At 41.4% G+C, this 26,941-nt stretch overlaps 1 protein-coding gene across 1 annotated transcript in view; it reads left to right on the top strand.

Moving 5' to 3' along the window:
- The window catches only part of NKAIN3 (sodium/potassium transporting ATPase interacting 3), a 203,798-nt gene that overhangs the window by 132,589 nt on the left and 44,268 nt on the right, over positions 1-26,941 (top strand). The window contains exon 4 of the mRNA XM_035126230.2: positions 7,953-8,150. Coding sequence (XP_034982121.1) covers positions 7,953-8,150 — 198 coding nt within the window. The remainder of the gene's footprint in view (positions 1-7,952; positions 8,151-26,941) is intronic.

Genomic DNA, 26,941 nt, shown 5'->3' with positions numbered 1-26,941 from the left:
TTTGCTATGCAGCTTGTGGGGCTGTGGTCTAAACCACTGAGCCTCCTGGGCTTGCTGATCAGAAGGTTGGCTGTTCAAATCCCCACAACGGAGTGAGCTCCCGTTGCTCTGTCGCAGCTCCTGCCAACCTAGCAGTTCGAAAACACACCAGTGTGAGTAGATAAATAGGTACCGCTGCAACGGGAAGGTAAATCCATGCATCTGGTTTCCGTCACGGTGTCGCGCTGCGCCAGAAGTGGTTCAGTCATGCTGGCCACATGACCTGGAAAGCTGTCTGTGGACAAACGCCAGCTCATATTGCCTGAAGCAATATGAGCGCCACAACCCCATAGTCACCTTTGACTGAACTTAACTGTCCAAGGGTCCTTTACCTTTACCTTTGCATCACATGGGTGTTCATTTTCCCTACTATCTGAAATTGGCCGATCTCTATTTTACACTCTGTGCATTCTGTACTATTCTCTCTCTCTCTCTTTCCCCCCTACCCCCAGATGTGTTTAAGGTGGTGGTATAACATCATATCCACACCCTTTTACTATTTTCCTTACACCTTTTCCAGTATTTAACCTTTCACCTGTTTTCACTGGATTCTTCCTTCTCCTTTCTCTGAAGCTTTCCCATTGTTTCTCTTTCATACTACCAAAAATTAAGGATTTCCTGACCTGGCATGACGATGCCAACCTTATATATGCACAAGCCTTTTCTCATACCACCTTGCCCAGCAGGAAAGCTTTTATTGGGGATGGGGAGCAGAGAACCTGAGCCCCAACTCTGGCCACAGGCCTGAGATATCCTACCTCTTGATCCCCCTCTTTTTCCACTTTTAAAAAACATTGCTTGGAGAACATCTGTGTGTGCACCACTGATGAGATCCATCAACCATCTTAACTTACTCAGAGGCACCTTGAACACTTACTCAGGGGCCTATGCCTTCCCCATGCCCTGTATATATGTCTCATCACCCCTGATGCTTGCTCCCTAAGATCAGAAGGAGGGGTGAAAGTATGGCTGCATTGGACAGAGGAGATGGTATATCAGCAGTAGCAGGGGGTGGGGTGGTGGTGCTTACCTGACCTCCTATCACCAGCATCACTGAAGCTTATGGGGAGGCAGAAGGGCACAGGTGTGACAATGCCAGCACAGTTGCAAACACACCAGGAGTGCCAGGTTGGCTTCACTGGAGCCTTTGCAGCAATGCACTGTTCCCCCACCAACTCCTAGTGCTTCACGGTGGACAACGTGTTTGCATAGTGCTGACCTCACACTGGATGTTGCTTTGTTTTGTACATTAGAAGGGCAAGGTATAATTGTTTTAATTAATGAATGTAAATGAATCAAATTACTAGGAAGCTTGTACTAAAAACAGAACCAAAATCTGACTGACTCACTGAAACACCCGTTCAACCCCAGTGTCTAGGTTTACTGGGCTAATGCACTGTTATTTACAGATTTTTAAATCTTATAATCATCTGTAGACCTTGGGCATACAAATCAAGATTTTAGCATTTTCTTCTACTCTCTTTAACATGCAAATACAATTTAATCATGTTAATATTGCATTTCCCTCCCTTTGTGCAAATCATGTAACCATAGAATTATCATAATTAAGAGGGGAGAAATACTAATAAAGCTAATTCAATTCCCTTCCCATTACACTGGTGTTCCCTGGTGATATATTTTCAAGAATTTTATTAACAGCCTAAAAATACAGCATTGACCATATTCCCACAGAGAAGTGTTTTAAAGCCTAATTGTTCACACTCTAAAGACTTGTGGGTTGTTGCTTTTCATAGGGTAATTTCATTTATTTGGGTGACACAAAAAATGAGAAGTTTAGGATAATACGATCACAAGATTACATTGGCAAGTTTAACAAATTATAGCAACTTGTGGTTAATCTTACAAGACCAGTATATGAGAAAACTGCTAGATCAGGTTCTAGCAAACGCTGCCACTTGAAAGCTTTCATTTATAAACTTCAGTTCACCTGATTCTGGAATGTAAAATTCACAGATAACACCATTTGTCCCATCATATTACTTCAGTTTAACACTGTGGGGTCTTAGTAATCACAGTGTACAAATGAATGAAATGATACCTTCACAAAGAGATAATTTACCTCTTACTTTCAATCTTCTTCAAATCAGTTTTGTCATCAAAATTGCAGGTTAGGTAGCAATTAATCATTGTAGAAATAAGACTTATGGAAATAGAGAGAAATGAGGAGGCAGACATCAAATCTGGAATTGAGCTAGGCTGCAACTTTATGCCAAGGAGCATGGTGAAAGAACCCAAAAGCCTGTAATGTGAGAAGCTGCTGTTGAAGGGAGAGTCAAAAACTCTTAATACACTACACAAGCAAATGCATGATTTTTGTCTGCCAATAGTTCTACATACCTGGAGCAGAGCAGGAACTAGGTTGAACTCTAAAGTGATGCTGATGCTAGGATTTGCTGGATAGCAAAAATAGTGTCCAGGAAAGACTATCAGATTGTTCTCATACAACGGCTCTCACATCCTGGTCATCATCTGGGTTGGAATCTACACACATATAAAAAATGCTGTGGAAATGCTTTTTTAAAAAAACATTTTGAAAAGTACATTGAATTTGGCATAGCTCACTGTCGCCATCTATTGTCACATTTGTACATTGCACTTAACAACACATTTAAAACATTATATTTGCAGCTGTATAGTTAAGTCCTCGGTCCCAATGCAGAGTGGTCCTTCTCTATCTTCTTCCTTTTCCTAAACAAACCTCTCTGGCTTCCAGATAAGCACGCCTCTTACTAACACTAGATTTGTTGCTAGGTCCAAGAATATCTCCTTCCCTTGAGGACTGAAGGTGGGAGGGGAGTCTACTGCCAAGTTGGGAAGCCCATATGTGTGAGGGATCATTAGGGACTGTCAATGTGTCTTTGAAATTAATTAAATCAGTTTGCTTAACTGTGACAGTGGGCTGTTCATAGCCCCCACGGCACTGCAGAGTCCCATTTGTCCTTAGATAAGGTGTTCCGGGTTGTGCAGAATTCTCAAAAGTTAGTCTTCTGCACTGTCCCTCTGGCACTGCAAACTTAACCTTTGGAAGCCTTGTCACCCAATGGGGAAAGGCAAATGAGAATTTACTCAGCCTTTAGCATCCTAGTCAGCAGAATCACCCAGCCCTGTGGATGATAATCCTTCAGGGATGACTGCTGCCAGGGACTGTCAGGGCTCTGAGGAGTGTGTAGCAGAGGCAGGGGTCTGGAGGCTGACCCAGGAAAGGGGACCAGCAGTTTATGAGGTTTTGTGCCATGCGTGAGGCAGGAGCCCAGCTGAAGGAAGGGGAGGAGTCAGAGGAGTCAGAGATGGGGGAGAGGGCACAGAATGGGTTCGAAGCAGTCGAATCCCTGCCATCCTCTGCTACACTGTCTCCTAGAACTGGGAGGAGCTTGAAGAAACAAGTGCAGCCTCCCATGTAGAGGAAGTCACCAGTTGCTCGTGCACACTCCGTCAGACGAAGGTACTTAAGCCAGGGGTCCCCAAACTAAGGCCCGGGGGCCGGATGCGGCCCAATTGCCTTCTAAATCTGGCCCACGGACGGTCCGGAAATCAGCATGTTTTTACATGAGTAGAATGTGTCCTTTTATTTAAAATGCATCTGGGTTATTTGTGGGGCCTGCCTGGTTTTTTACATGAGTAGAATGTGTCCTTTTATTTAAAACACATCTCTGGGTTATTTGTGGGGCATAGGAATTTGTTAATATATTTTTTTTCAAAATATAGTCCGGCCCTACACAAGGTCTGAGGGACAGCGGACTGGCCCCCTGCTGAAAAAGTTTGCTGACCCCTGACTTAAGCCCAGGGTGGTGGTGGTGGTCCCACTGTTGCTTCAACTTTTCAGCTGCGGCACAAGCCTGGCAAAGTTAATGCCAGCTATGTAGTCGTCAGAAGCATGTGTGTGTACCTTAGGAGCTGATATAAATGTGTGCTTTTGTCAATAAAGAATTAAACAACTAGACATTTGTCCTTCTTAGTTGAGTGTGCTCAGGGCATGATCCTTCTTCACCTGGGAGCCATTCCAACATCAGCACTGCTCCATCTGCCACAAGAAGGGGTCAATCCACCTTTACTTGCTTATTTTCTCCAAAAGTGTTTCAATAAGCATTGGAATCCATCTAGAAAGAGCTCACATCCCACAGGGAACAACACCCTTTTTAACTACTGTATATGGGGTTGCCTTGCATAATGCCTGGCTTAACCAATCACCAGCTCTCTAACGTGTGATGCTGGTGGTCTCACAATTGACCCTTCTTCTTAGCCACTTCATGGCAGCAGGATTCATAGCCCTCTACCTGGTCAGCATCTGTACCCAAACAGTTTTCACTTCAAAACTGTTATTGGTTTTAATTGGTACAAGTCAAAGATCTGTCCCAAGTCAATCTGGTGAGATGTACAACTCACAACTTGTTTGAGTTACTCTTCCTACAGCAACACATGATGATTAGCACATCTCACTGCATCCCCCTCCTTCTTAACCAGTGGACAATGATGCCCAGCTGGTGTCTGCAGACTGTCAGTACTCACTTCTAAGCCCAGAAGATAAGACTGCCCATAACTGACACCCAGTTGGCAATGAGTCTACAAGCCTTGGTTTTTCATAGCTGTAGAGTCTTTTTTTTTTCCAGCAGAAAAAGTTAAAGCGATATCTCTGAAGATTTAGGTTGACCTTATATATAACGGCTTGGAATAATTTTATGTAGAAGTGAAAGACAGGGTTAGACCTACCTCATTATAATTCAAGCTAGAGCAAGAGTTATAGGCCCCAAAGGATCTTTTCCATCACATGAATGTAGTATGAGATATTGGTTAAAAGACACTAAGTCATCCCAAAAGTGCAGCTGCCCCTAAGCTACTGGCTGCTTTATGAGAGCAAATTACTTTAAAGTCATTGCTTACAGTCTTTTGAACTATAGGAATGTTCTAATCAATCAGTCATCGCACAGCAATTGACAAGTAATGAATGATCTTGAGTGATCTATTTCCCTATTACTTAAAGCTATTTTTCTAATGAACAAATGTTCATGATGTCACATCCTGCAGCTACCAGATACTCCCTTCTTTAGTAGTGAATTAACTTAATTAATGTGGCTGAGAAAGCAGATGATGTATTTGTATTGAATCCTTGGAGTTAAAACTCTTAGCACCAAGCAAAAGCGTTTCTTTTTTGTGTGCTATCTGTTTTCTTGATAAATCTCCATTTATATATAGGCAATTATTTAAAAAGCAAAGCTACACATAAATCATCTTCTTAAATAAGGATGCAATAATACACTCATAATGTGCAATTCAAATTAAACCAATATTAACAAATAGCATGGTTTCATAGCCTGCAGTTCTAACCCCGGGTTAACTGAAAGTAATGTTGTTGCATACTTTAAATATGGATTGATATTTTGGCACATAGGTTGTATAGAATTGAAAATAATAATTCAATAGCAATAAGAATAACAATGTTAAAACAAATTCACCCAGCTCACCCACCCAGGTTTCTCCTAATGTATACCATCAGCTCATAGGCTTACTTTTCATCAAAATTGGGGTATGATTTATCTTAAGTGAATGGAAACAAATTTTCCCCTAGTAAAATAGACTTTGCTTTATATTTGGCCACAGCAATATTCAAATATTCTTCCGTTTGGTTTTAATTAATTAATTAATTAAAGGTAAGAATGATCGTTATATAAAAATATTAGATTGATCCCCTCCTCCCCCTCCGCAATCGCCGGGGCGGGTGGAGGGAAAGCTGGCAAGGGAGAAGGGAGCTTTCCTTACCCCGCTGTGGCCCCTCCCCGCCCCTTGGCCCCGCTCCTTGCCCCCCTTGGCCCCGCCCCTTGCCCCCCTAAGTTTTATCCTGGCTACGCCCCTGAAACGATTAAAATAACAATCTGACCATATGCATATTCAAACTAATTACAAAGAATCCTTATCTATGACGATGGCACCCCATATTTCCAATGACCAATATTTCTTTTTAATTTGTGTAATTTTCCCTTGATTACACATTGAGCAAAAAGAATGTAGTAAAAATCCTTGACCTAATTACTGTACTGTGATACAGTACTTTGAACGTCATTGTAGGATATTATAAATTTCATATTAGTCTTAACAAATTTTAAAGGTTTATTGAGTAGGGATTGATATATCACTCTATTACAAATTTTACATGTGTTCCTTCATAAGTCTGTCCCATCTCATTTCTGCATTAACCTGTGATGTTTAAAAAATCCCAAATGAAAATTTATATTTAAATATCGACTTCAATACAACTTTTTTCAATCTCTGTCTGCATATTTCTACATGTATATTGTTTTCAGTTGCACATTTCTATGCACTTTGGTATGGGCTGAGCCAAGAATTGCATTTAAAACTGCAGATCAAACTAAATTCTCCTCCAACCCTATGAGTGAACCACCAGAAGGAGGGGTACCGGTATATCAAATTGAGCACACATGTGTGAGGTGTAGTCCACATGCACTCCAGTGGCCATTGTTTGTTATGGATGTGAATGTTTTGGATTTTAAATGGTTCTATTTTCCCATTTTCAGTACTGTACTAGAGTGATCCCTACATCATCAGCAATGCAATGGCAGCATATATATTTCTTAAGTCGCTTGTTGCTCTGCATTGCTGTTTCCGCATTATTGTGGGAATAGTCAGCCACCAAAGGGAATAGCTAGGAGTAGTTTATATCCAGCTTCTCAATACTAATGACACTGTGCAAGGGAGGAGAAATATTCCATTGTTAATAGCACTACAATGCACTATTAAGTGATGAGAATCTAATGAGTCAATCTATCATTCTAATGAGGCCATCTGATCTGAACACTTCGCTGTTGAAGGGTTCATTTTCTTCAATGGGCTTTATTCCAGCAGATCATTATCATCATTTTATATAATTTATTTAACACCTATGACACAATGGGCACTCTACAACATGTAAAAGTAATCCAGTTAGCCAGCTTAAGAGGGGAAGAGGAGAGAATAGGAAGCAGTAATACAAGTGTGTGTGTGTGTGTGTGTGTGTGTGTGTGTGTGTGTGAGAGAGAGAGAGAGAGAGAGAGAGAGAGAGAGAGATGCATGCATGCATGCATGGATGGAACAAGTAGCAAAGAAATAAAGGATAAAAGACCACAACTGAGTAGAAGGAAATGTTTTCAGCAACTTTCTAAAAGCAAAAGCAAAAAAGTGCTTGCCAAATATTCAAAAGAACTTTAGAGAGCCATTTTGCAGGTCTGTAGTCTATAGCAGATGTGCTCCTTCAGATGTTGCTGAATTACAGTTCCAATCAGCCCCAGCCAACATTGCCAATGGCCCTGGATGGTGGGAGTTGTCATTCAGCAATATCTGGAGGGCCAAAGGAAACCTTAAAGAGAAACCAGCAGACCCTTTGTTTAATTTCCAAGCAAAGGGTCTGCTGGTTTCTCTTTAAGGTTTCCAGACTCAAAAGAGAGCAGGGCAATTAAAGGCACAGAAGTCCTGTCCTCTATTGAGTCTGGCAACCCTATGACCCCACACCTTAGTGAACACCTGAGTACAGCTTATGCAGATGCAGTATTTCCTGTTCTTAAGAGACTGGGTACATATTTGTTGCTCTCTCCCTTTAGTTTTCTGTATTAACCATTGTACAGTATTAGGTCTACGCTGAGGTTAATGCTAGCCATGGTTAATGTTTCAAGTCAGCATTCAAAACCAGGAATTATAATGTGTTTGGGAATTTTCCCAGCATTAACTGTGGTTGGGGTCACCATCAGTACGGACTTTGTGTGCTTTATGGTGTTAAAGTGTCAGAGAGCATGCAAACTTAGCATATGTTCTCAATTTCATGTGAGAGATCAGGAAACTTTACATCAGAATCGGGCCTATACTGTATGTCAGAAAGATTTCACCCTTCTTCTCTCTTTGTTTGTTAGGAAACTGACCTCATGACTTTTAACATCTCAATGCACCGATCCTGGTGGCGAGAACATGGACCAGGCTGCATACGAAGAGTGGTGCGTCCTTCAGCTCCTGGGATGTTAGATGATTTTTCCTATGTCTCTGTGACAGGCTGCATCATTGACTTCCAATACCTAGAGGTCATTCACAGCGCCATCCAAATATTACTCTCTGTAAGTCACTGTTTGCTGAACAAATCAGATTGTTCCATTCTTATGTTGCCACTTTATACAATTTACATATTGCCATAGTAGTTTGTTCTACTCAACAGCCTTGATATTGCCTTAACTCAAGTTTAAAAAGAGGATATGAAAGCATAGAAGATGTCACTATGTCACTTTTTTTAAAAAAAACCTATTTTGGATTATGATGTGAAATGCATTTAAAAGATTGTGTCAATTTTTAAATTAAAATCTAAGAACGTTTCTGCAAGTTAAGGTCATTTTTATGGGACCACAGTTTCAGATTGTGGCATATCAATGGAGAAGCTCCGTACTTCTGGCATCCATATCCACCATGGCTATATGGCTAATAGCTGGGAGCAGCAGAGATACTTCTCTTGATTTTCAATTTCTCTTTCAGTGCCAAAGATTGCACCTGCCTCCTATAACACTTTAATGCTTGTTTATGCATATGCTTTATGTTTTGAGCTTGTCAGGAAAATGACTTTTGCCTAGAGGCAAAATTGAAGGACTCACATATGAAATCATGTGCACACACATTTGCATGACTTCCTGCACAAGTTACAGGTAGGTAGCCGTGTTGGTCTGACGTAGTCAAAACAAACAAAGTAAAAAAATCCTTCCAGTAGCACCTTAGAGACCAACTAAGTTTGTCATAGGTATGAGCTTTCATGTGCATGCCTATGACAAACTTAGTTGGTCTCTAAGGTGCTACTGGAAGGTTCCTGCACAAGCATATCCGTAGAAAGATAGGAACGCACTTTTAATCATTCATGCAAACTACATGGTCCCGTGCATTTGTGGGAGGGTATGTGCAATTATTTCCTTAGAATGCAGAAATAATCCTTTATTTCATTGGCACTGGCTTCCTTTGGGAAACATGCACATCTGGCCCAGGAATAAGCCTGCTACTAGGAATGGAAGAGAAATATTTTCCACCACCTGCTGCAAATCCTCCTGAAGAGGAGGTAGCTCAATACAGCTGGTGATGTCTATGCAGGTGGATGGGGATTTTTTTTAAAAAAAAAAAATATCAGGTTTGATTAAAGTAATAAAGGATTCCTAAAGTTGTTCTGCAAGGCTAAGAAGTATGTGTAAGTCCTGGTTTGCCTCATAGACTGGAATTTTTTGTGTGTTTTCAGTAAACTGAGCATGTTGGTCCCTTGGCATAGCTGCAGTTTTCAACTATGTCAAGTAAAATGTATATGCAAAAATGGGAAAGTAATCATGTCTAAATGTGTTCATACTGTGAGTTGAAGTTCTCACCCATATTTAGTCCAATTGATGCGATCATTTTTGTAGTGGGCCCTTGATTCTTCTTTGTATTTACTTACCTGATACTATTTTTGTTAGTTTTAAAAGCTAGGTCATTTGTGAGAAGGGGAAAAATAGATAAGGTAATAATTAGCAAAGCATTGTAAGAAATGAACCCATTTAGAATGGGTAGGCATTTTGTCCATATAATATGGTTGTCCATAGTGCCTTATTATCTAAATTATTGTGAGTCATTGTACCAATTTGCAAATGAAACCACAGAGACCTTGAGTGGGAGAGAAGACTCAACAGGGTCCTTCAAATAGCCAGAAAGAGCCTTTTTTTCTGGGGAAAGCTTCAAAATATCAAAGCAACTGAATTTAGAAGTGTAAAAAGTCATCTCTAGTTGTCAGTTACCTGTAATTGCCCATTAAGAAAGGAAAGTGCTTGATTATGCTGGGGCAATGGTCTCTTTGCCCTTGTAGTGTATGTGCTGCTAGACAGCTAACTATCTAGGTTAACCTCTTCTTTTCTAATTCTGCCCAATGAGTCGGAAAGTCAGTGCCATGTATTATACATGGGACCTTAGAGCAGCCTCTACTGCAGAGCTTTCCAAACTGAAACCGGAGAATTTATTAGAACTAAGAACTGGTGAAGTGTCTACATGCAGCAAAGCAATATTTGATATCAGCAGACTTTCAGATTTAACCGTGGAAAACTATGGCTGCAGATCTACTGTGTAACTGTTGACACTTATTCTCTTGTTAACTTTGAATGGGTATGGTTTGGCTTTATACAAAATTAAATGCAGGAATAAAACTCACAATAATGAGCCTATTTGGGTTTTATTTTCATGTTTGCTAGACTAGCAGATGTCAATTTGGGGTTAATAAAGAGATCCGTCACTAATTGTTTAATTTAAACCATTGGTCAGAGCTAAAATCCAGGGCCATGCAAGGAATTAAGACAGGCAAAAGGAGGTACTTCTTATGTTCTAGTATGATTGTTTTAAATTGGGAAATGGATTTTTGTTGTTGTTGTTTGTGATTTAAATATTACATCCAAGTTAAAATATCCATAATAAATCTAATTTAATGCTTAACCTCCCCCACAAAAAGATACATTTTAATACGGTAGGCTTTATAAACTTCATAACAATACCTTAGATATTCACAGCTTAATTGTAAAAGCCTGGTAATACAGAATCCTCATTTGTTAAAATGAAAGCAACTTTGCTATTCCTTATTTCTCATAGATTCAGTTTATCAGGAGTTTAAATATAAATGGTTTGGCCCTTTAAAAATAATGAGATTATATTAAATAGCCATGCTATGGATCTGTTTCTATTTTAGCCAGTAGATCATAACCACCACTTAAAAAAGATTTCTTCCCAACTGTTTTCAAAGCATCTGCCAGGCATTGATTATTTAATGTGAGGATGAGCTATGACATTTTGTGATCTTAAATGCTATTTCATCAAAGGGAAAACTAATTTAATTAGCAACCATTTAATTAGCAATCTTTAGCACAGCAGCCATTAAAATGAGGACCATGTCAATTATTAATCAAATGCTAGTTACAGGTAGGTAGCCGTGTTGGCCTGCCGTAGTTCATCCGCAATTAAAAAAATTCCTTCCAGTAGCACCTTGGAGACCAACTAAGTTTGTCATTGGTATGAGCTTTCGTGTACATGCACACTTCTTCAGATAATCAAATGCTGTTACTTGTGGGTTCAACAGAGATTTATGAGTCAGAACTATATGACTCAGAACCTTCAGTAAAAGGACTTTATATCAATTTTGCAGGTGACCGAAAAGGGGGGGGGGGGATAGCCAATTGGGTAAGGAAAATCAGTAGCCTCATTCTAATCTGTAAATTGAGCATGATAGGTAATTAATGTTGCCACTGTTTTCTTAAAAGCAATACGCAGCAATTCAGTGTTTGGGGATTTGTACACAAAATATGTTCCTCGTTACCCTTTTAATTAAGTTTAATTACATCTGTTATGTTTGTTGGCTACAAATAACAGGCCTAGGAAGAGCTCAGGAAAGCAAAACAGCACTGCACAAATAGATTGCCATGAAAAAGCAGAACAAAAGACCATCTAAAATGAAACCTTGTATTTATAATAGTTCTGGTGAAAAGACTTGACTGACAGTCACAAGAATGACTATTTCATTTAGCCGATGGGTTTCTGAGAGATTCATTAGCAGCTTGGGAATGTGTAGATTGAAAACTGCTGATGTGTGTGTTTTAAAAGTCACAGTCTTTAGCAATAAAGCTCTAGCTCTACAGGTCCCTATTAAGTCTTTTACAAGCAAGAATTGGTTTCTTTTTGCTTCAGCTTTACTACATACCAAATAGAACTTTCTGTTACATGCAACTAAGGTCACATTTTTAAAAAAGAATGTAGAATAATAGTGATGATGAATGAGTTGGACTAGTTTTATAGGGTGATAATTGTTATAATCTCCCCACCCGTGTGTGTGTGTGTGTGTGTGTGTGTGTGTGTTGCAGACAAAGCCACAGTCCTGACATTCATGTGCATATTTACTCAGGAGTATGTCCTACTGTGGAGCAAGTGAGCATTGGACTGTAGCTCTAGCACACCTAGTGTATCAAACCCAACACACATTTCATCTGTTTCACAGACAGCAAAGGTGTTCAGAAAAACACTTCTAATAAAAATAATTCAAATGTTTTGAGCTAGTGAGGCTCTTCCTTGGGGAACTTTACATCATTTCTCATGACTTAAAGGAGGAAGGGTACCTCTTTTTACGCCAAGGGCCACAGTCTCTTCTGGGCTACCTTCCAGGTGTCACATGAGAGTAGTGGTCAGGACCAGAGACAGAAGTGGGCAAATTTTTGTACAGTAGGCCAGGTATAGAATCTTAAGATTCCATTGGAACGGTCTCCCTTGGGAGGTTGTAGACTCTCCTTCATTGGTGGTTGAAGGAGAGGTTGGCTGGCCATCTGTCACATATGATCTAGTTGAGATTTCTGCATTCCAGGGGGTTGGACTAGATGACCCTTCAGTTCCCTTCCAACCTACAATTCTATGATTCTATGATATTTGGACCCCAAGGGCCATCTGGTCCAGGTCCTGCAATGCAGGAATCACAGCTAAATCACAGCTTGACAGATTACCATCCTATCTCTGCTGGCAAACCTCCAAGAAGGAAAGTCCAGCACCTCCCCAAGGGAGACCATTCCACTGTTGAACAGCTCTTACTGTCAGAACGTACATTTAGTCAGAATCTCCTTTCTTGTAATTTGAATCCATTGGTTCGGGTCCTATCCTCTGGAGCAGCAGAAAGCAAGTTCACACCATCTTCCATGTGACAGACCTTCAGCTATTTGAAGATGGCTGGCTGTCATATCACCTCTCAGTCTTCTTTTCTTTCCATGCATTATCAGAGTTCAAAGGACTCATTGCAGCCAATCACAAACACCCAAGGAAGGTGCAAAGCAGGACCAGTAAGCCATCTGGCTGGGGAGTGGTTGTGATCCAGGGAGGGTCCTAAGAAAAACCAGATAAAGAGACTTCTAGAGCTGCATTTGTCTCCTGAGCCAGAAGTTCCTCATTCCCACCACCACCACCACCTGTTGTCCTTTGTGTTAAATATTTAGGACAAGCATGTTTATTATCTAGAGGAAATGGGTCTTCTGGTTCAGATGTTACTTTCTGTGTACACGGGAAAAGGCGTAAGGAAGCATGCAAGTCAAATACAGAATAATACGTCTGATCTAGCGTAGAGGTGAAAATGGGGCAGGGGAGGGGGCAAGGCCAGTACCTGCATATGTGATAAAGGAAATGCACTGATGAAAAGCCACCTCCACATGTGTCTGCACAGACAGGACATTTTCTTTTTCATCATGAAGTGACTTTGTATCTTCTCAGCTCTTCTGCTAATGCCTCTGGAATGAAAGTAACCTCACACTACTGAAAGGAATCTTTGCTCTTGACTGCAAAATCTCTAGTGATTCAGTGGCGTTATTTTAATCTTAAAAGGACAGGAAAAAGTAGAGCTGGGACTAGCATTTCAAAATTCATGTTACTGAACATGTGCCTCGCTCTGGCTTCTCTTGGGGTTTGTGCAGCCCTTACTTGTGCTCCCGTTGAGGTCTGCTACTAGGCTCTGCCGACCTGATCTATCATAGAATCATAGAGCTGGCTGCTGGTAATGAAAGTTATATTACCTCCAGTATTAGAGATGGTATACACCTGAATGCCAGCTCCTGGGGATGAAAAGTGGGAGTGTTCTGCTTGTGAGTTTCATGTTGGCATCTTGTTGGCCACTATGCCTGACTAGAGATGCCTTTGGCCTTTTCCAGTAGAGACCACCTCATATTCTTATTAGGGTTCTTGTAGGCTGTCTAGTTGAACCCATTTGATGCAGACAATCCAAAGTTCAAGCAAATGGCTGCTCAGCCTCTGCTTTGAAAACTCCAGCAAGGGATACCCCACTGCTCCAATTCTAAATAATTGACAAAATTGTCAAACTTTGCGTGCCATCAAGACGTTTCTCATAATGTTCAGCCAAAATCTGCCCTCTTGCAGCTTAAACCCGTTAGATCTAGACTTGCCTTCTGCAGTAGTGGAGGGCAGGACTGTCTGTACTGTAGAGTCCCCACCAGCCCCCACCAGGTACCGTTTTGTAGAATGCTCTCCCCAGGGAGCTTGCCTGGCACCTACATTGCATATCTTTAGGCAAAAATGTTTCTTTAGCTATTTAACATTCTGTCCTTTTAAATGTGTTGGTGGGTGTACTGGTTTTGTCTGGGTTTTTATGATGTGTTTCGTGCTCTCATTTTGTATTTTTATGTTGTGAACCGCCCTGTGCTCTTCAGATGAAGCATGGTATACAACCTTTATTAAGAAGAAGAAGAAGAAGAAGAAGAAGAAGAAGAAGAAGAAGAAGAAGAAGAAGAAGAAGAAGAAGAAGAAGAAGACCTTTTTAAAAAATAATAATAATCTGAAGTTGGCAACCTCATATGTAGGTGACCTGTTCCTTAGCACATTTGGGAGGGTTATCTGACACTTTGAGGTCCATTCATCTAGTAAAAAAAGATAAAATGTATTTTGACTGTGGTATTCAATTCTTCTTGTAAGAAAGATGTTAAATATTTCAAGTGGATTGGAAGGTAGACTGAGGCATAAGAAAATTAAGGAGGACGTTTGTATGATAAATACATGCTGAGTCTTTTATGGGAACTGAACGTTTTCAAAGGACGAACTGGGTGCTTTGATTCTCTCTTTCCTGTAACAAAATTAAAAATGCAAACTGAGCAAGCAGAAGAAGAAATTCTCCTTACATTTGCAAGGCAGCTTTGAAGCCCCTGTTGCAGTGCAGCCACTCTTATGATCAAGCATCGCTCAAAACAAAGATATAACAGTACAGTGGTGCCTCGACTTACGAATTTAATCTGATCTGAAGTCCCCTTTGTAGGTCGAAAAATTCGTAAGTCGAAAAGCACCACTGGAAACGCGATTTCCCATAGGAATGCATTGGAAACGAAAACATTCGTAAGTCGAAGCAACCCCATCTAAAAATTCGTAAGTCGAAAAAACCCTATCTAAAACCGCCGCGGTTTCCGTTCGGATGTCAAGAAATTCGTAAGCGTGCGGCCCTTTGCCCCATTCGTAAGTCAAAAAATTCGGTTGCCAAGTCGTTCATAAGTCGAGATACCACTGTAATACTTTAATGAAGCATTGCCTGTGCCTATAGCATATGCAAAGCACTTCCCTGGCAAAGTGGTACATGTCTCTTTGCAGAACTAAATCTTTTAGTGGGGATTTCTTTCATTCTTGGAAAGAGAGCCTCTTGAGGAAGAGAATACCAATTCTGATTTGTGCTTCTTTCTGCCGTTCATCTCTCATATTTCTCTGCTTCCAAACTTTGGCTGAAATCCGCATTTCAGGCATTTTTCTTAGTTGATGACTTTTCTAGTGCTTAGAATACCTTTGCGTAGTAATTGAACTACAGCTGTGTGGGGAGCAAGATCAAACACACTGGGAAGGTTTGCATCTCACATGCAGTCGGAACATTTATACCTGTCAGGAATAATGGAGTCTTCCAAGTGTTCTAACCATGCCTATGTTAAATTAAATTCATGAAGATATTAGGCCACTTCATCTCCACTTTCTTTTCCAATATTAGAAGAAGAAAAATCCATAACAACCAATTGCATTCCCCATCCCGCTTTTGGGGGTAGTCAGATCACTGCAGCAGGATTCACTTGTAGCGATTTTTCTACTGTTTGGAGTGTGTGTGTGTGTGTGTGTTATTTTTTTTACATTGACAAAGTTCCATCATATAATTATAACATTCTGTATATGTGATTAGTATAGGGACCCAGGTGGCGCTGTGGTTAAACCACAGAGCCTAGGGCTTGCTGATCAGAAGGTCAGCGGTTCGAATCCCTGTGACGGGGTGAGCTCCCGTTGCTTGGTCCCAGCTCCTGCCAACCTAGCAGTTCGAAAGCACGTCAAAATGCAAGTAGATAAATAGGGACCGCTACAGCGGGAAGGTAAACGGCGTTTCCATGTGCTGCTCTGGTTTGCCAGAAGTGGCTTTGTCATGCTGGCCACATGACCTGGAAGCTATATGCCGGCTCCCTTGGCCAATAATGCGAGATGAGCGCGCAACCCCAGAGTCGGTCACGACTGGACCTAATGGTCAGGGGTCCCTTTACCTTTATATATGATTAGTAGTATGCATTTCAGCCTTACATTTCAGTCCCTCCTTATGCACCAAGTCTTGTGTCCCCCAGCACTGTTATTTAACAGAAATGCACATTAATGCATTCACACATGTAACAAGTCATCTAATTTGTCTCTGAGGTGTGCACTTTTCCCAAGAGTGTCTCCTGTGCACATGGCAGCATGGTGCCGGTGGGGGGGGGGGTTGAGCAGGCAGAGGTAGATTAAGCTACCTCATTTGGCTATGAGGCAGGGATGATGTGATAATCATATATTAGTAGACATCTAATGAGCACTTCCAAATGTGCGATGATTCTTGGCAACTCTGAGTGGGGATCTGGAGAATAGAAACAAATGACTTCTTTACACATGAGACTTAAAGCAGCTCTTGCTTCAATTGATTTGTAATGTGAATGGTAAAAAAAAAACAAAAGCCTTCATTGGTCGGAATGCTCCTTCCATTTAACCGAATCCCTCTCTTGCACATCCTACATTGATAATGATCAGATGTGAACATCAGCAGCACCAAGGAGGTGCAGAGATAATTTGCTCAAAGGAAAAGCTAAGATGGTCCGGCCATTAGAACTCAATGTGGAAAACTCAGTTTGAAATCTGTCCCCAGCCATGAAGCTTGCCAGGTAGCCATGGGTAATCCATTGTCTCCACATGCGACTGTATTCTTGTAAGGATCAAATAACAGCCTCTGTGTGTGTGTCACCCTGTGCTCTATGGAAGGGCAAGATGCACATGTGCTAAGTAAATCAGTGTTTGAGAAATCACCAGCATGAGCAGGTCTATCTCAGCTAAGGGACTTTATACAAACAACAAATAACATTGGTTCCTTTTATCTAACAACTGAAAGGCAAGACCACCCTAGATAACAAGGTAGATGTTGGTGAACTTTAGGAAATACATATTTAATACACATTCTGTATTAAGTTCTATCCACAATCTCAAGGCAGTTTTTGTTAACTTCGTTATTATCCCCCCTCAGGGATTGGATTGTCCATTCCCACCACAATATACTGTATTTTTTCATGTATAAGACTAGTTTTCCCCCAAAAAAAGAGTCATGAGTCTTATGCATGGGGGTGTCTTATAGATGGAAAAATATAGTTTTAATGAACTGTATCATTTAAGGGGGGACATGGGTGGCGCTGTGGTCTAAACTACAGAGCCTAGGGCTTGCCAATCAGAAGGTCTGCAGTTCAAAACCCTGTGACAGGGTGAGCTCCCATTGTTCGGTCCTTGCTCCTGCCCACCTAGCAGTTTGAAAGCACGTCAAAGTGCAAGTAGATAAATAGGTACCTTCCAGCAGGCTTAGTCATGCTGGCCACATGACCCGGAAGCTGTCTCCGGACAAACGGCAACTCCCTCAGCCTATAGAGCGAGATGAGCGCCGCAACCTCAGAGTCGTCCGTGACTGGACCTAATGGTCGGGTACCTTTACTTTTTATCATTTAAGGGACTGAACTGTTCATTTTTTGAGGGAAGTGCACCTCTGTCCAAAACATTAGCAAAAAATGGGCAGTAGGAGTTTCCGTGAACTCTAGGGTACATTTGGAGCATCAGAGTTTCACAACGTAGTATCACTGAACCACTGGTGTGCATGGCATGTTAATTGTAGCCCTCTTGAAGTGTTCAGCTTGAAGATGCAAGGAAAGAGTAGGTAGAGGAGTGGGTGTCAACCTCCTGCAAACACACACAATGGTTCTGGGTGCAACCCCTCCACTCCTAACCTTTGCAGATTTAGTGCATGGGTCAGAAGGGAACTTGCAGACCCCTTTCCCTTCAGCACTCTTCTAGGCCTCCTTGCACTTTGGAAACTTCCCTTATCATGAGGACACCCTGTTTCAAGAAGGCTTGCAAGCATGTTCTAAGGTACTTACAGGTCACCTTCAGCTCTTTGTGGTGCCCACATGAAAACTGGGGTGGAGTAGGCATGCCTAGTGCACATGCTAGGCATCTCCATGTGCCTCCTTGCCTCTATGTATTTTTGCCCCCACATATTCAGGCTGAATGCCTAAAGAGGGTTAGCGTTACAGGTAGGTAGCTGTGTTGGTCTGACGTAGTCAAAACAAACAAACAAACAAATAAATAAATTCTTCCAGCAGCGCCTTAGAGACCAGCTAAGTTTGTCATTGGTATGAGCTTTCATGTTCATGCACACTTCTTCAGATACAGAGGGTTAGTGAGAGTTAGATGCATAACTATATTGTAATTTTTTAAAAAATGGCCCGACTTATCCACAGGACAAATGCAAATCTATTCCAAGTTTGGATAGATATTGTTCTGCTTCTGACACATAATAAAATATCATCAATATTAGGAGGAGACTTTTCCCTGTTACAAAGCAATTCATATATATATTTTTTAAAAAATGAAACATCCTTTCCAGTACTCAACATTGTCAATTCTCTAGTCCAGGGGTTCCCAAACTAAGGCCCAGGGGCCGGATGCAGCCCAATTGCCTTCTAAATCCAGCACCCGGACGGTCCAGGAATCAGCATGTTTTTACATGAGTAGAATGTGTCCTTTTATTTAAAATGCATTTCTGGCTTATTTGTGGGGCCGGCCTGGTGTTTTTACATGAGCAGAATGTGTCCTTTTATTTAAAATGCATCCCTGGTTTATTTGTGGGGCATAGGAATTTCTTCATTCCCCCCCCAAAAAAAATATAGTCCGGGCCCCCACAAGGTCTGAGGGACAGTGGACCGGCCCCCTGCTGAAAAAGTTTGCCGACCCCTGCTCTAGTCTCATTCATCAACTGTGGCTCTCAGGTTTCAAGATAATGGCCCACTCTGCTCTTGATAGGATGCTTCAAAGGAATGCAGGAAAAACCCTAGTAATTTGTTCAGTAATCTGCCTAATGATCCCATTATGCTTTGCTTTGTCCTAAATGTCTTTGCTGCTTTTAGAAAACACAGGGAACAGCAGTGAGTTCTAAAATGTTGTTAAAAGCATTGATAGATGGCTACAGTTTCAGCCCAATGGATAAGTCAGTGGTCTCAAATCTATGCTAAGTAGCTTCTCACTGTCCATTTCTAATTAAGCCTGACATTTCTGAATTAAATAATATCAATACCTGCTGACATTTTTCACCACGAACCAAAGGATATAACTAATGAGGTGCTTTCAGAGAGACTGCAGGCTCCTTAACTTGATTGTCCTATGCCAGTGTGAAGAGAGCACTTGGCAGCAGATTCTTGTGCATCTTCCTACTTTAGATTCATTCTAATTTTGATTTATTTCCTTTTGAAAGATAAAAGCTGTTGTTGAATCGTCAACAGTTACTATGGTAATGCAAAGCCAATGTGCGTTTTACACCAGCTTTCTTCATTTTTACTGTTTGGTAGTATTTTTAGCTTCCATTCCATGCCTCATTTGCATGTCATGCTCAGCCATAGTTAGCATTAACCATGGCTAAGACTGAGGTGCCTCATAGATGGTCACCTACACTCAGCTGTGACATAACAAGCTGTGGTTATCCCAAAGGCCTTTGAAGTGCCCTTGCACTCTGCTTCTGTTGGCTGGGTGGGTATGCTGGGTAGGGCAAACTCCTTGCCAGTTCTCATAGCACTCAGCCTGTTTGCTATTGGGTAATTGGACAGATGTGCAGGACAGATTTATCCCATCAACATCTGTCCTTCCTTCTCCCCCACTAAAGCAGACATAGGCATTCTTACCAGTAACAAACAGCATGAACTCCCTCAGTTTCTGCTTCTGTTTCAACAGTTGAAACCTTTCATTAATACATTTTATATCACAGAATTATCTGAAATCTGAAGTTTGCTTAGACTTTCACTAGTGCATGGCTGAACAGAATGCTACATTGTAGAAGCATGTGCTTCAATGATTTTTCCATTTGGGTGTGCATATTATAGGACAGGGGTAGGCAACCTAAGGCCCGTGGGCCGGTTGCGGCCCAATCGCCTTCTAAATCCGGCCCATGGACGGTCCGGGAATCAGCATGTTTTTACAAGAGTAGAATGTGTGCTTTTATTTAAAATGCACCTCTGGGTTATTTGTGGGGCATAGGAATTTGTTCATTCTCTCCCCCCCCAAAAAAAATATATAGTCCTGCCCACCACATGGTCTGAGTACGGTGGACCGGCCCACAGCTGAAAAAGGTTGCTGACCCCTGTTATAGGACTAGTAGTATAGTGGGAATACAGTTGGCTGGATTAGACACAGTCCTGCTACTTGCAGAAGAAGACTTCACTGTCATGGCTCATTTACATATGCTATAGTCATCAAGCTATTATTCTACAGGTGTGAACCAGCTCTTTTGAAATAATTTGATCACAGATTACACATTGCCAAAGGGCAGAATGCACAGCTTAAGTGTACTGAACTTTATTGGTAATGATATATGCACATATAGAATTGCTGTTGGTTACGATGGAAAGCTGTATAATATTTCCTGGAAGGTTTTCAAGACAAAGGGAGGGGGATCAATAGATCTGTCAAAAATGCTTTAGATATAAAATAGCTTGTCTTAGGGGAAGTGTTTGATCTAGATGACTTATTGCTTCCCTTCCATCTCAGTGCACATTTTTCTGTAGTGAGCTCCCAAGATAAATTCCTTCAGAGCTCTGGAAGATCAGGCTACATTAAATGTTAAAGTTGCTTTAAAAATTGTGGAAGCACTGTGACAACTGCTTTTCCATGGGTTCTCCCACAACCCTGTTGTAATGTTTAGAGTCCTGCAACCATTTGGGCAAAGCCGATCATGGGGGTTCTTGACACAAAATCATCACCCACATTCCTGGCAAGGCAACAATATTATGATTGTGTGTATGTTCACATTGCAGTAATGCTGTAGCAATAACTTGTGAAAAATCATCTCCATCTATGCTACTGTATATCAGGTCCCTTAGGAAATGCAATTCTAGAGCCAGACTAATCCAGTCAAATGAAGGAAAAAAATAAGCTTATTAGGAATTCAGCAGTTAACATTCAGTTTAGCTATAATTGGAATGTGGTCCCTGTACTTACTAAGTTTGAGATGTAGCTCCACATATAAGAGGTGAAAAACCCTCATTCAAAAATCTTATACTATGACTAACTCCTGAGATAATGAAAAATGGAAGTACACCTGGCAATGCCTTTGATGCTGTCAGCTGCAACAAGAGATTGCAACAATGTGACATTTAAAGTACTTGGCAATTAAAATCAGTTTCATTCAAAAAATGCTGAAGAGTTTCTTAGCTTCTACATTGGCAATCAAGCCAACTTGCCATTATAACACTGTACTAATGAATGACTTACGGGCACATACCACCTTGTTCAATTTAATAGACATCTCTAAAACATCTAATTGTACAACCATATTTCTCTAATGACTCCATGGGGACTAACATCTGAGGAAGACCTGGAGTCTCAAATGAGAATGGGAAGTGATCCCAGTTTCAAGTAATCTCATTAGAGCAATGCACTCATAGACTTGTCCACATACTTGGCAAACATACTCTTTGCACGCCAGGAGATTTTGTACTCTGTTAATCTGCCTTCAGGATGTTCATTAGAATTTCAGGGAAATGAATGGATAACTCACGGATGGGAATTTTCACAGTACCAAAGGCAGCATGAGCTTTCAGACAATAGTGTGAAAGTACTGTATACACTTACCGGTATCCTCAGTGGACTGCCAAAAGGAAGACAGAGGAAGAATTCCACAATATGTCTTACCCCATTCTATCCATTCTCCCATTGCTGCTTTTCCTGCCTTCTGCTCTGACTGGGGAGGGCTTAGAAACCACTCTGCAACAATGTGCCTATGACAGTTTCTAATCTCAGGGACCTGCCTGCAAGGTATTTTGTTAAGTTTCCCCGATCAGAGCAGGAGGAGGCAGCCATGAGGGAGTGGAAAGGGTAAGTTTCAACCAGCGTTCAGTTCACTTGATATGCCTGCCTGTCATTCAGTTGCATAGAGGCAGGCTTGCAAACAACACTGCTGAAGGTCATGCGCTGAGCCCTTCTTATATCATCTGTCTTCTCTTTTAGAGAATCAGCAGCACACAGAACACTCGCACCTTGGTAATTTAAAACAGGCAGATGCAAGTTTGACACAGGCTTCTCTCCCCAGCCCCCACCTCCCCAGACAGGAAGAAAGAGCCTGGACCCAGCACTGTGACAAAACTGCCAGGAATCAGAAAAGTCTGCCATAAACAACTCCACACAAATGTTAGTACAGACTTCCTTGTGGAGGCTGGGGCTGGTAGCAACTATATTCCAAAGCATTCAGCGGGCACCAGGTTGGGGTATATAGTGCCTTAGTATGGAGTGTAAACTCAAATCACATTGGGGGTCAGTATTTAAATATCTGCTGCATATTTTGGAAAGTTGGTTGTCTGCTATGCATTTGGATACCTTTTAAGAGATCGTAGCCAAATTTTGCATGATGATCCTGGAGATCAAGGAGCAGATTTTTTTTTGGTCAACGTTTGGAAAACGTTGGACACTTATGAATTGAAATGGTGGACTGGACCTTTCAAAACTGCACTGTTGATGTTTTGTTGTTGTTGTTGTTGTTGTTGTTGTTGTTGTTTCTTAGAATCCCTGAGCAATGGTATGTACAAGCCTAATAGTAACAAATATCTAAAACTAACTTCAAGAAGTTATACATACATAATGTATATAATAATTACACATGTACTGTATGCAATATTTTCCCCATGTCAAGGCCTGAAGTGCATCTGATTGCATGTGAAGTCTACAGTTCAAAGATCTGCACATACACTTAGGACTGCAAATGGTCAAGGGACTTCAGGATAACTCTGCCATTAGAAATATGCCATGTAAATTGTGGTCTTTCCCTCCTCCACCACCGGAACTGTTTACTGGGCAGCTTCAAACTCAGCGGCATAGCTAGCCGCTTGGGCAGGGCGATCCATGCCCATGGGGGCGGGTCAAGCTGCCCATGGGGGCAGGGTGATCCACCCATGGGGGCAGGGCGAGCTTCTCCTACACTTGGAGCCTCTCCGCCGCCTCCCCCACAGCTGTAAGGCAGCTGAGGGAGAGGCAGTAGGCAGTCGCAAGTCCCATCCTGCCGTTTCAAGCAGCACGGAACCTGCAGGCGCCTAAGCCACCACGTCACTCCTAAAAAGTTTTTTAAAAACTCATTTTGTCACCCCCACCCCTCAGTGATGACACCCAGGATGGACCGCACCCCCTTCCTCCACCACTGTTCAAACTGCAAACAATGCATAGATTTTAATTTGAAGTACAAAGAGTGTACACATCCTTTAATGATAGCCTTTGTTAAAAGGATTTCAAGGGCAGCGCATAGAAAAGAGCCAATTCTCATCCCATCCACCCCTGCCCAATTGAAGCATTAGTTGTGATTCCCACTGGAAACCAGAGACCGCAAGGCATCATTATCCCTCAGTGAGTGGTATTTTTAGCTGAAAGATCTTTTTCTCTCTTTCTCCGTTCCAGGCTGACCTGGCAAGTATTTGTTTCTTACGGAAAAAGCTGGCTAATCGTAGAAGGTTTTCTAAGTGTTAGACCTTGTAAGTAACATTACTTGTAACGAATTAACATGCATTTTTAATGACGAGGGTTCTTGTTTCATTTTTATGTAGGCCCAGTGACAGCTTGTTCTCTTGAGCCTTCCTTCTCTGTGCTCTGCATGGAATTGATAATGATCTGGCTTCTCAGACATTGGCTTCCATTCCTGCAGACGCGAGCAATTGTGGGCACAGTTTCAAATCTAGTCTGCTGTAGAAATTAGAAATGAGGCTTTCACAGTGGAAGGGAAAAGGCAGAAGAGCAGAGCAGTGATGACAAAAGATAAAGTATTATTATTATTAAATGAGGAAAATAATAGGGTTGGGAAAAAATGTTCTTCTGAGTTTCTGGTTTTTCTAATCTTAAATTTAGTTTTCCACCTTTCCACAGCAGTTTGCATTTTTTAAAGACGTCCTTCTGAAAATTCACTAGCATTTTTGTGCGAATTTCTCTTTAGCATGCACATGATTGCATGCGGTTTTGTGTAATGTAGTCTTTCTGCTAAGCAGTTTTCTCAAATTCAATGTATTGTTGTGTGTTATTTTCTAACATGCACATTTTTATGTGTGCTTTACCCTAACGTGCATTTTCAAACACATTACTTTCGTGGAGAACTGCGCTGCAAATTTTGGAGAAGTGAAAATTTTGAAAGGTCGCTGCGTTTTGGTTTGCAATATTGTTTTGGAAAGTGCAGATTAGGTTGGTTCACCTTTAAATGTGAACTGAATTGGGTTTCTCCCCTGTACCTTAAAAAGTAAGTGTGCTGTGATGCTTGGTCAGGAAACTTATCTTCCTGAAAATGGGCAGCAAAGGGCCTCAGAATGGGAACAAATGTACTGCACTGACATCTTCCTTCCTAACTTGACTGGCAGTTTTACAGTACTTTGCAACCAGGGTTGGAATTCCCCACTGTCTTCTGTTTTATCCCATTTCCATCCCTCTGCCCTCACATTACCCAAGGTCAAGATGATTCTGTAGGCCAGCTAACCAGCCTGTCTGAGTCATGTGATCTTCCTATATGTCAGTCACCCACATGACTGCATTACAAGCGCACTTTTAGACAACTCTATTTGGGGAGCCTGGCCATTAATTAGGAGGGGTTAATTGGATGAGAACTAATATATGGATTTGGCCTAAGCATTGCAGAGGTAAGCTGCCTTCCTCCTTACTCTGTGACAAACTAATAATAACCCTTTCACTTAGAATTACTCTCCTCGAGATCTTGGTAATTTCTAATACACGGTATATTTCCTTATTTCACTTGACCCTTGGCTTCTCTCGTAGTTTTTGCATTATCTCAGTAAAGCTGTAAAATATATTATTAGTTAGAAACATTTGATGCTATATTGAATAGATTAATGGGTACATAACTACAGGTAGGGCTTGGGCACTTTGCTCTCAGTGGGGTCTTCTATGTATGTGTGTGTCTCTCCTTCGGTGGCCACTCAACACTGGCACTGTTGCCCATTTGCTTGCCATCTTTCTTGGGCCAAATCCACACATCTGCCCAGAGGAAGAGAACCAGGAACTGGCTGCTCCATCTCCTCCTTTGGCGTAACTCCCTGGCGTAACTAAGTTGTCTGAGCTAAGACTGGCAGAACTTAATACTAGTGTAAACCCTGAAAAATTGGTGTTCTAGCAGGGGTGGGACCAGGTAACTGGATCCTAACACCATTCAGCTTGGCCACATGACCTGGCAGAACGTACTTCGGCAAAAAAGGGTACTGTAAGCCAAACTCTATTTTAAAAGCTTGTTTTCCTTCTAAGCATGGGCTAGCTCAACCGGCAGCAGCCAGTCTCCTGAATGGAGTTTCGGCTTAATTTAAGTGACATAAATCAATCTGACATCCCATACATAGGATTCCTCCCTAAATCAGCACTTCTCCTGGCAGAAATGTGACTGAAGAGGTTTTTTGTTTGGCAGTACATTTTTACACATCTCCAGAGAAGTCTCTATACCAGGCATCCCCAAACTTCGGCCCTCCAGATGTTTTGGACTACAATTCCCATCTTCCCCGACCACTGGTCCTGTTAGCTAGGGATCATGGGAGTTGTAGGCCAAAACATCTGGAGGGCCGCAGTTTGGGGGTGCCTGCTCTATATCCAGTGTCAGCTGTAAACACCATTTTTTTTGTCTTCAGCATTGACAAATTTACTGGGTGATGTGTCCAAAGAAGACAAGAGGTGGTTCCAAAATCTGGGTGGTGATATTTCGGGATCGATACAAATACTCTAGTAATTTTAACTGCTGACATTTTTAACTGAATCTGCAAGCTATTAAATTGCTTTTAAAAAAATCATTATTCTCTAAAGACATTATGACATATTTTTCTGAGATTACTGAAAGGTGCACTGAGTGGCAGGCTATGCACTTCATTAAATTGTGTGTAATCTCTCTTAAAGTACCTATTGTGTGTTTCTAAAGGGGAAAAGTCTGCCTTGTGAAACCTGAGAAAAAATGGCACACAAGTCATTACGGCAGTGCTCTCTGAAAGTTCTTGATCAGAATTGACAAGATGGACTCCTGATTAAATGATGAAATATGGATTCCAGAGCTAGACATGGATTTGAGCTGAGCTATAGAAAAAACATCCAGATTCAGAGAAGGTCAAGTATTCACAGTGGGCTACTTTTAGTAGATTTGGCTGCCTTGATCACTTTATTTATTTAAAGCATTGTAACTTCCTCCTTTCTGCCTGAAGGGCCTACAAGCTAAACTAAAATTAGAGATCAATATAACAACAGAATCTAACATCGAATCATCACATCTAGCTATAGCTCAGTGGTAGATTATATGCTTTCAATGCTTAAGGCTCTAGGTTTAATCAACGGCATTTGCCAAACTAGATTGGGAAGGACTCCTATCTGAAACAGAGAAAAGATGCTGATCAATGTACACTGGAATGGGAACCTTTTCTTCCCTGTCAGGGTTTAACTGTAAATCTGGAGAGGAACATATACGAGGTAGCCACAACCTTCACAACTTCTATGCATGTCTGTAGGTTGGTGGGGTGTGTCTGCAATGTACCCCAAAACCTTTGAAAGCCAGGAACCAGCGGTATATCTAAAATACTAGATGATATGTGTTCCTGTTTCATATTTGGGATACCCACCCCACCTGCCTGCTATACTTCCAGGAATGGTAGAATCACAATTTATATTGCAAGATATTCATATATGCAGGCTTTCAGTGTTACATTTAGGAATGCTTTAATCTGAATTAGCTGTGCTGTAGAATTCCTGCAGTTGCTTCATGCTGTACTATATTTGACATAAATTAACAGAAGCAAATGTAAAGTAGCCTAAACCCCAA

The sequence above is a fragment of the Zootoca vivipara genome, chromosome 8 (assembly GCF_963506605.1).
Source record: "Zootoca vivipara chromosome 8, rZooViv1.1, whole genome shotgun sequence".
Classification (NCBI taxonomy): domain Eukaryota; kingdom Metazoa; phylum Chordata; class Lepidosauria; order Squamata; family Lacertidae; genus Zootoca; species Zootoca vivipara.
Note: the sequence above shows the minus strand (reverse complement) of the source record. Positions and strands in the feature narration are given on the sequence as shown.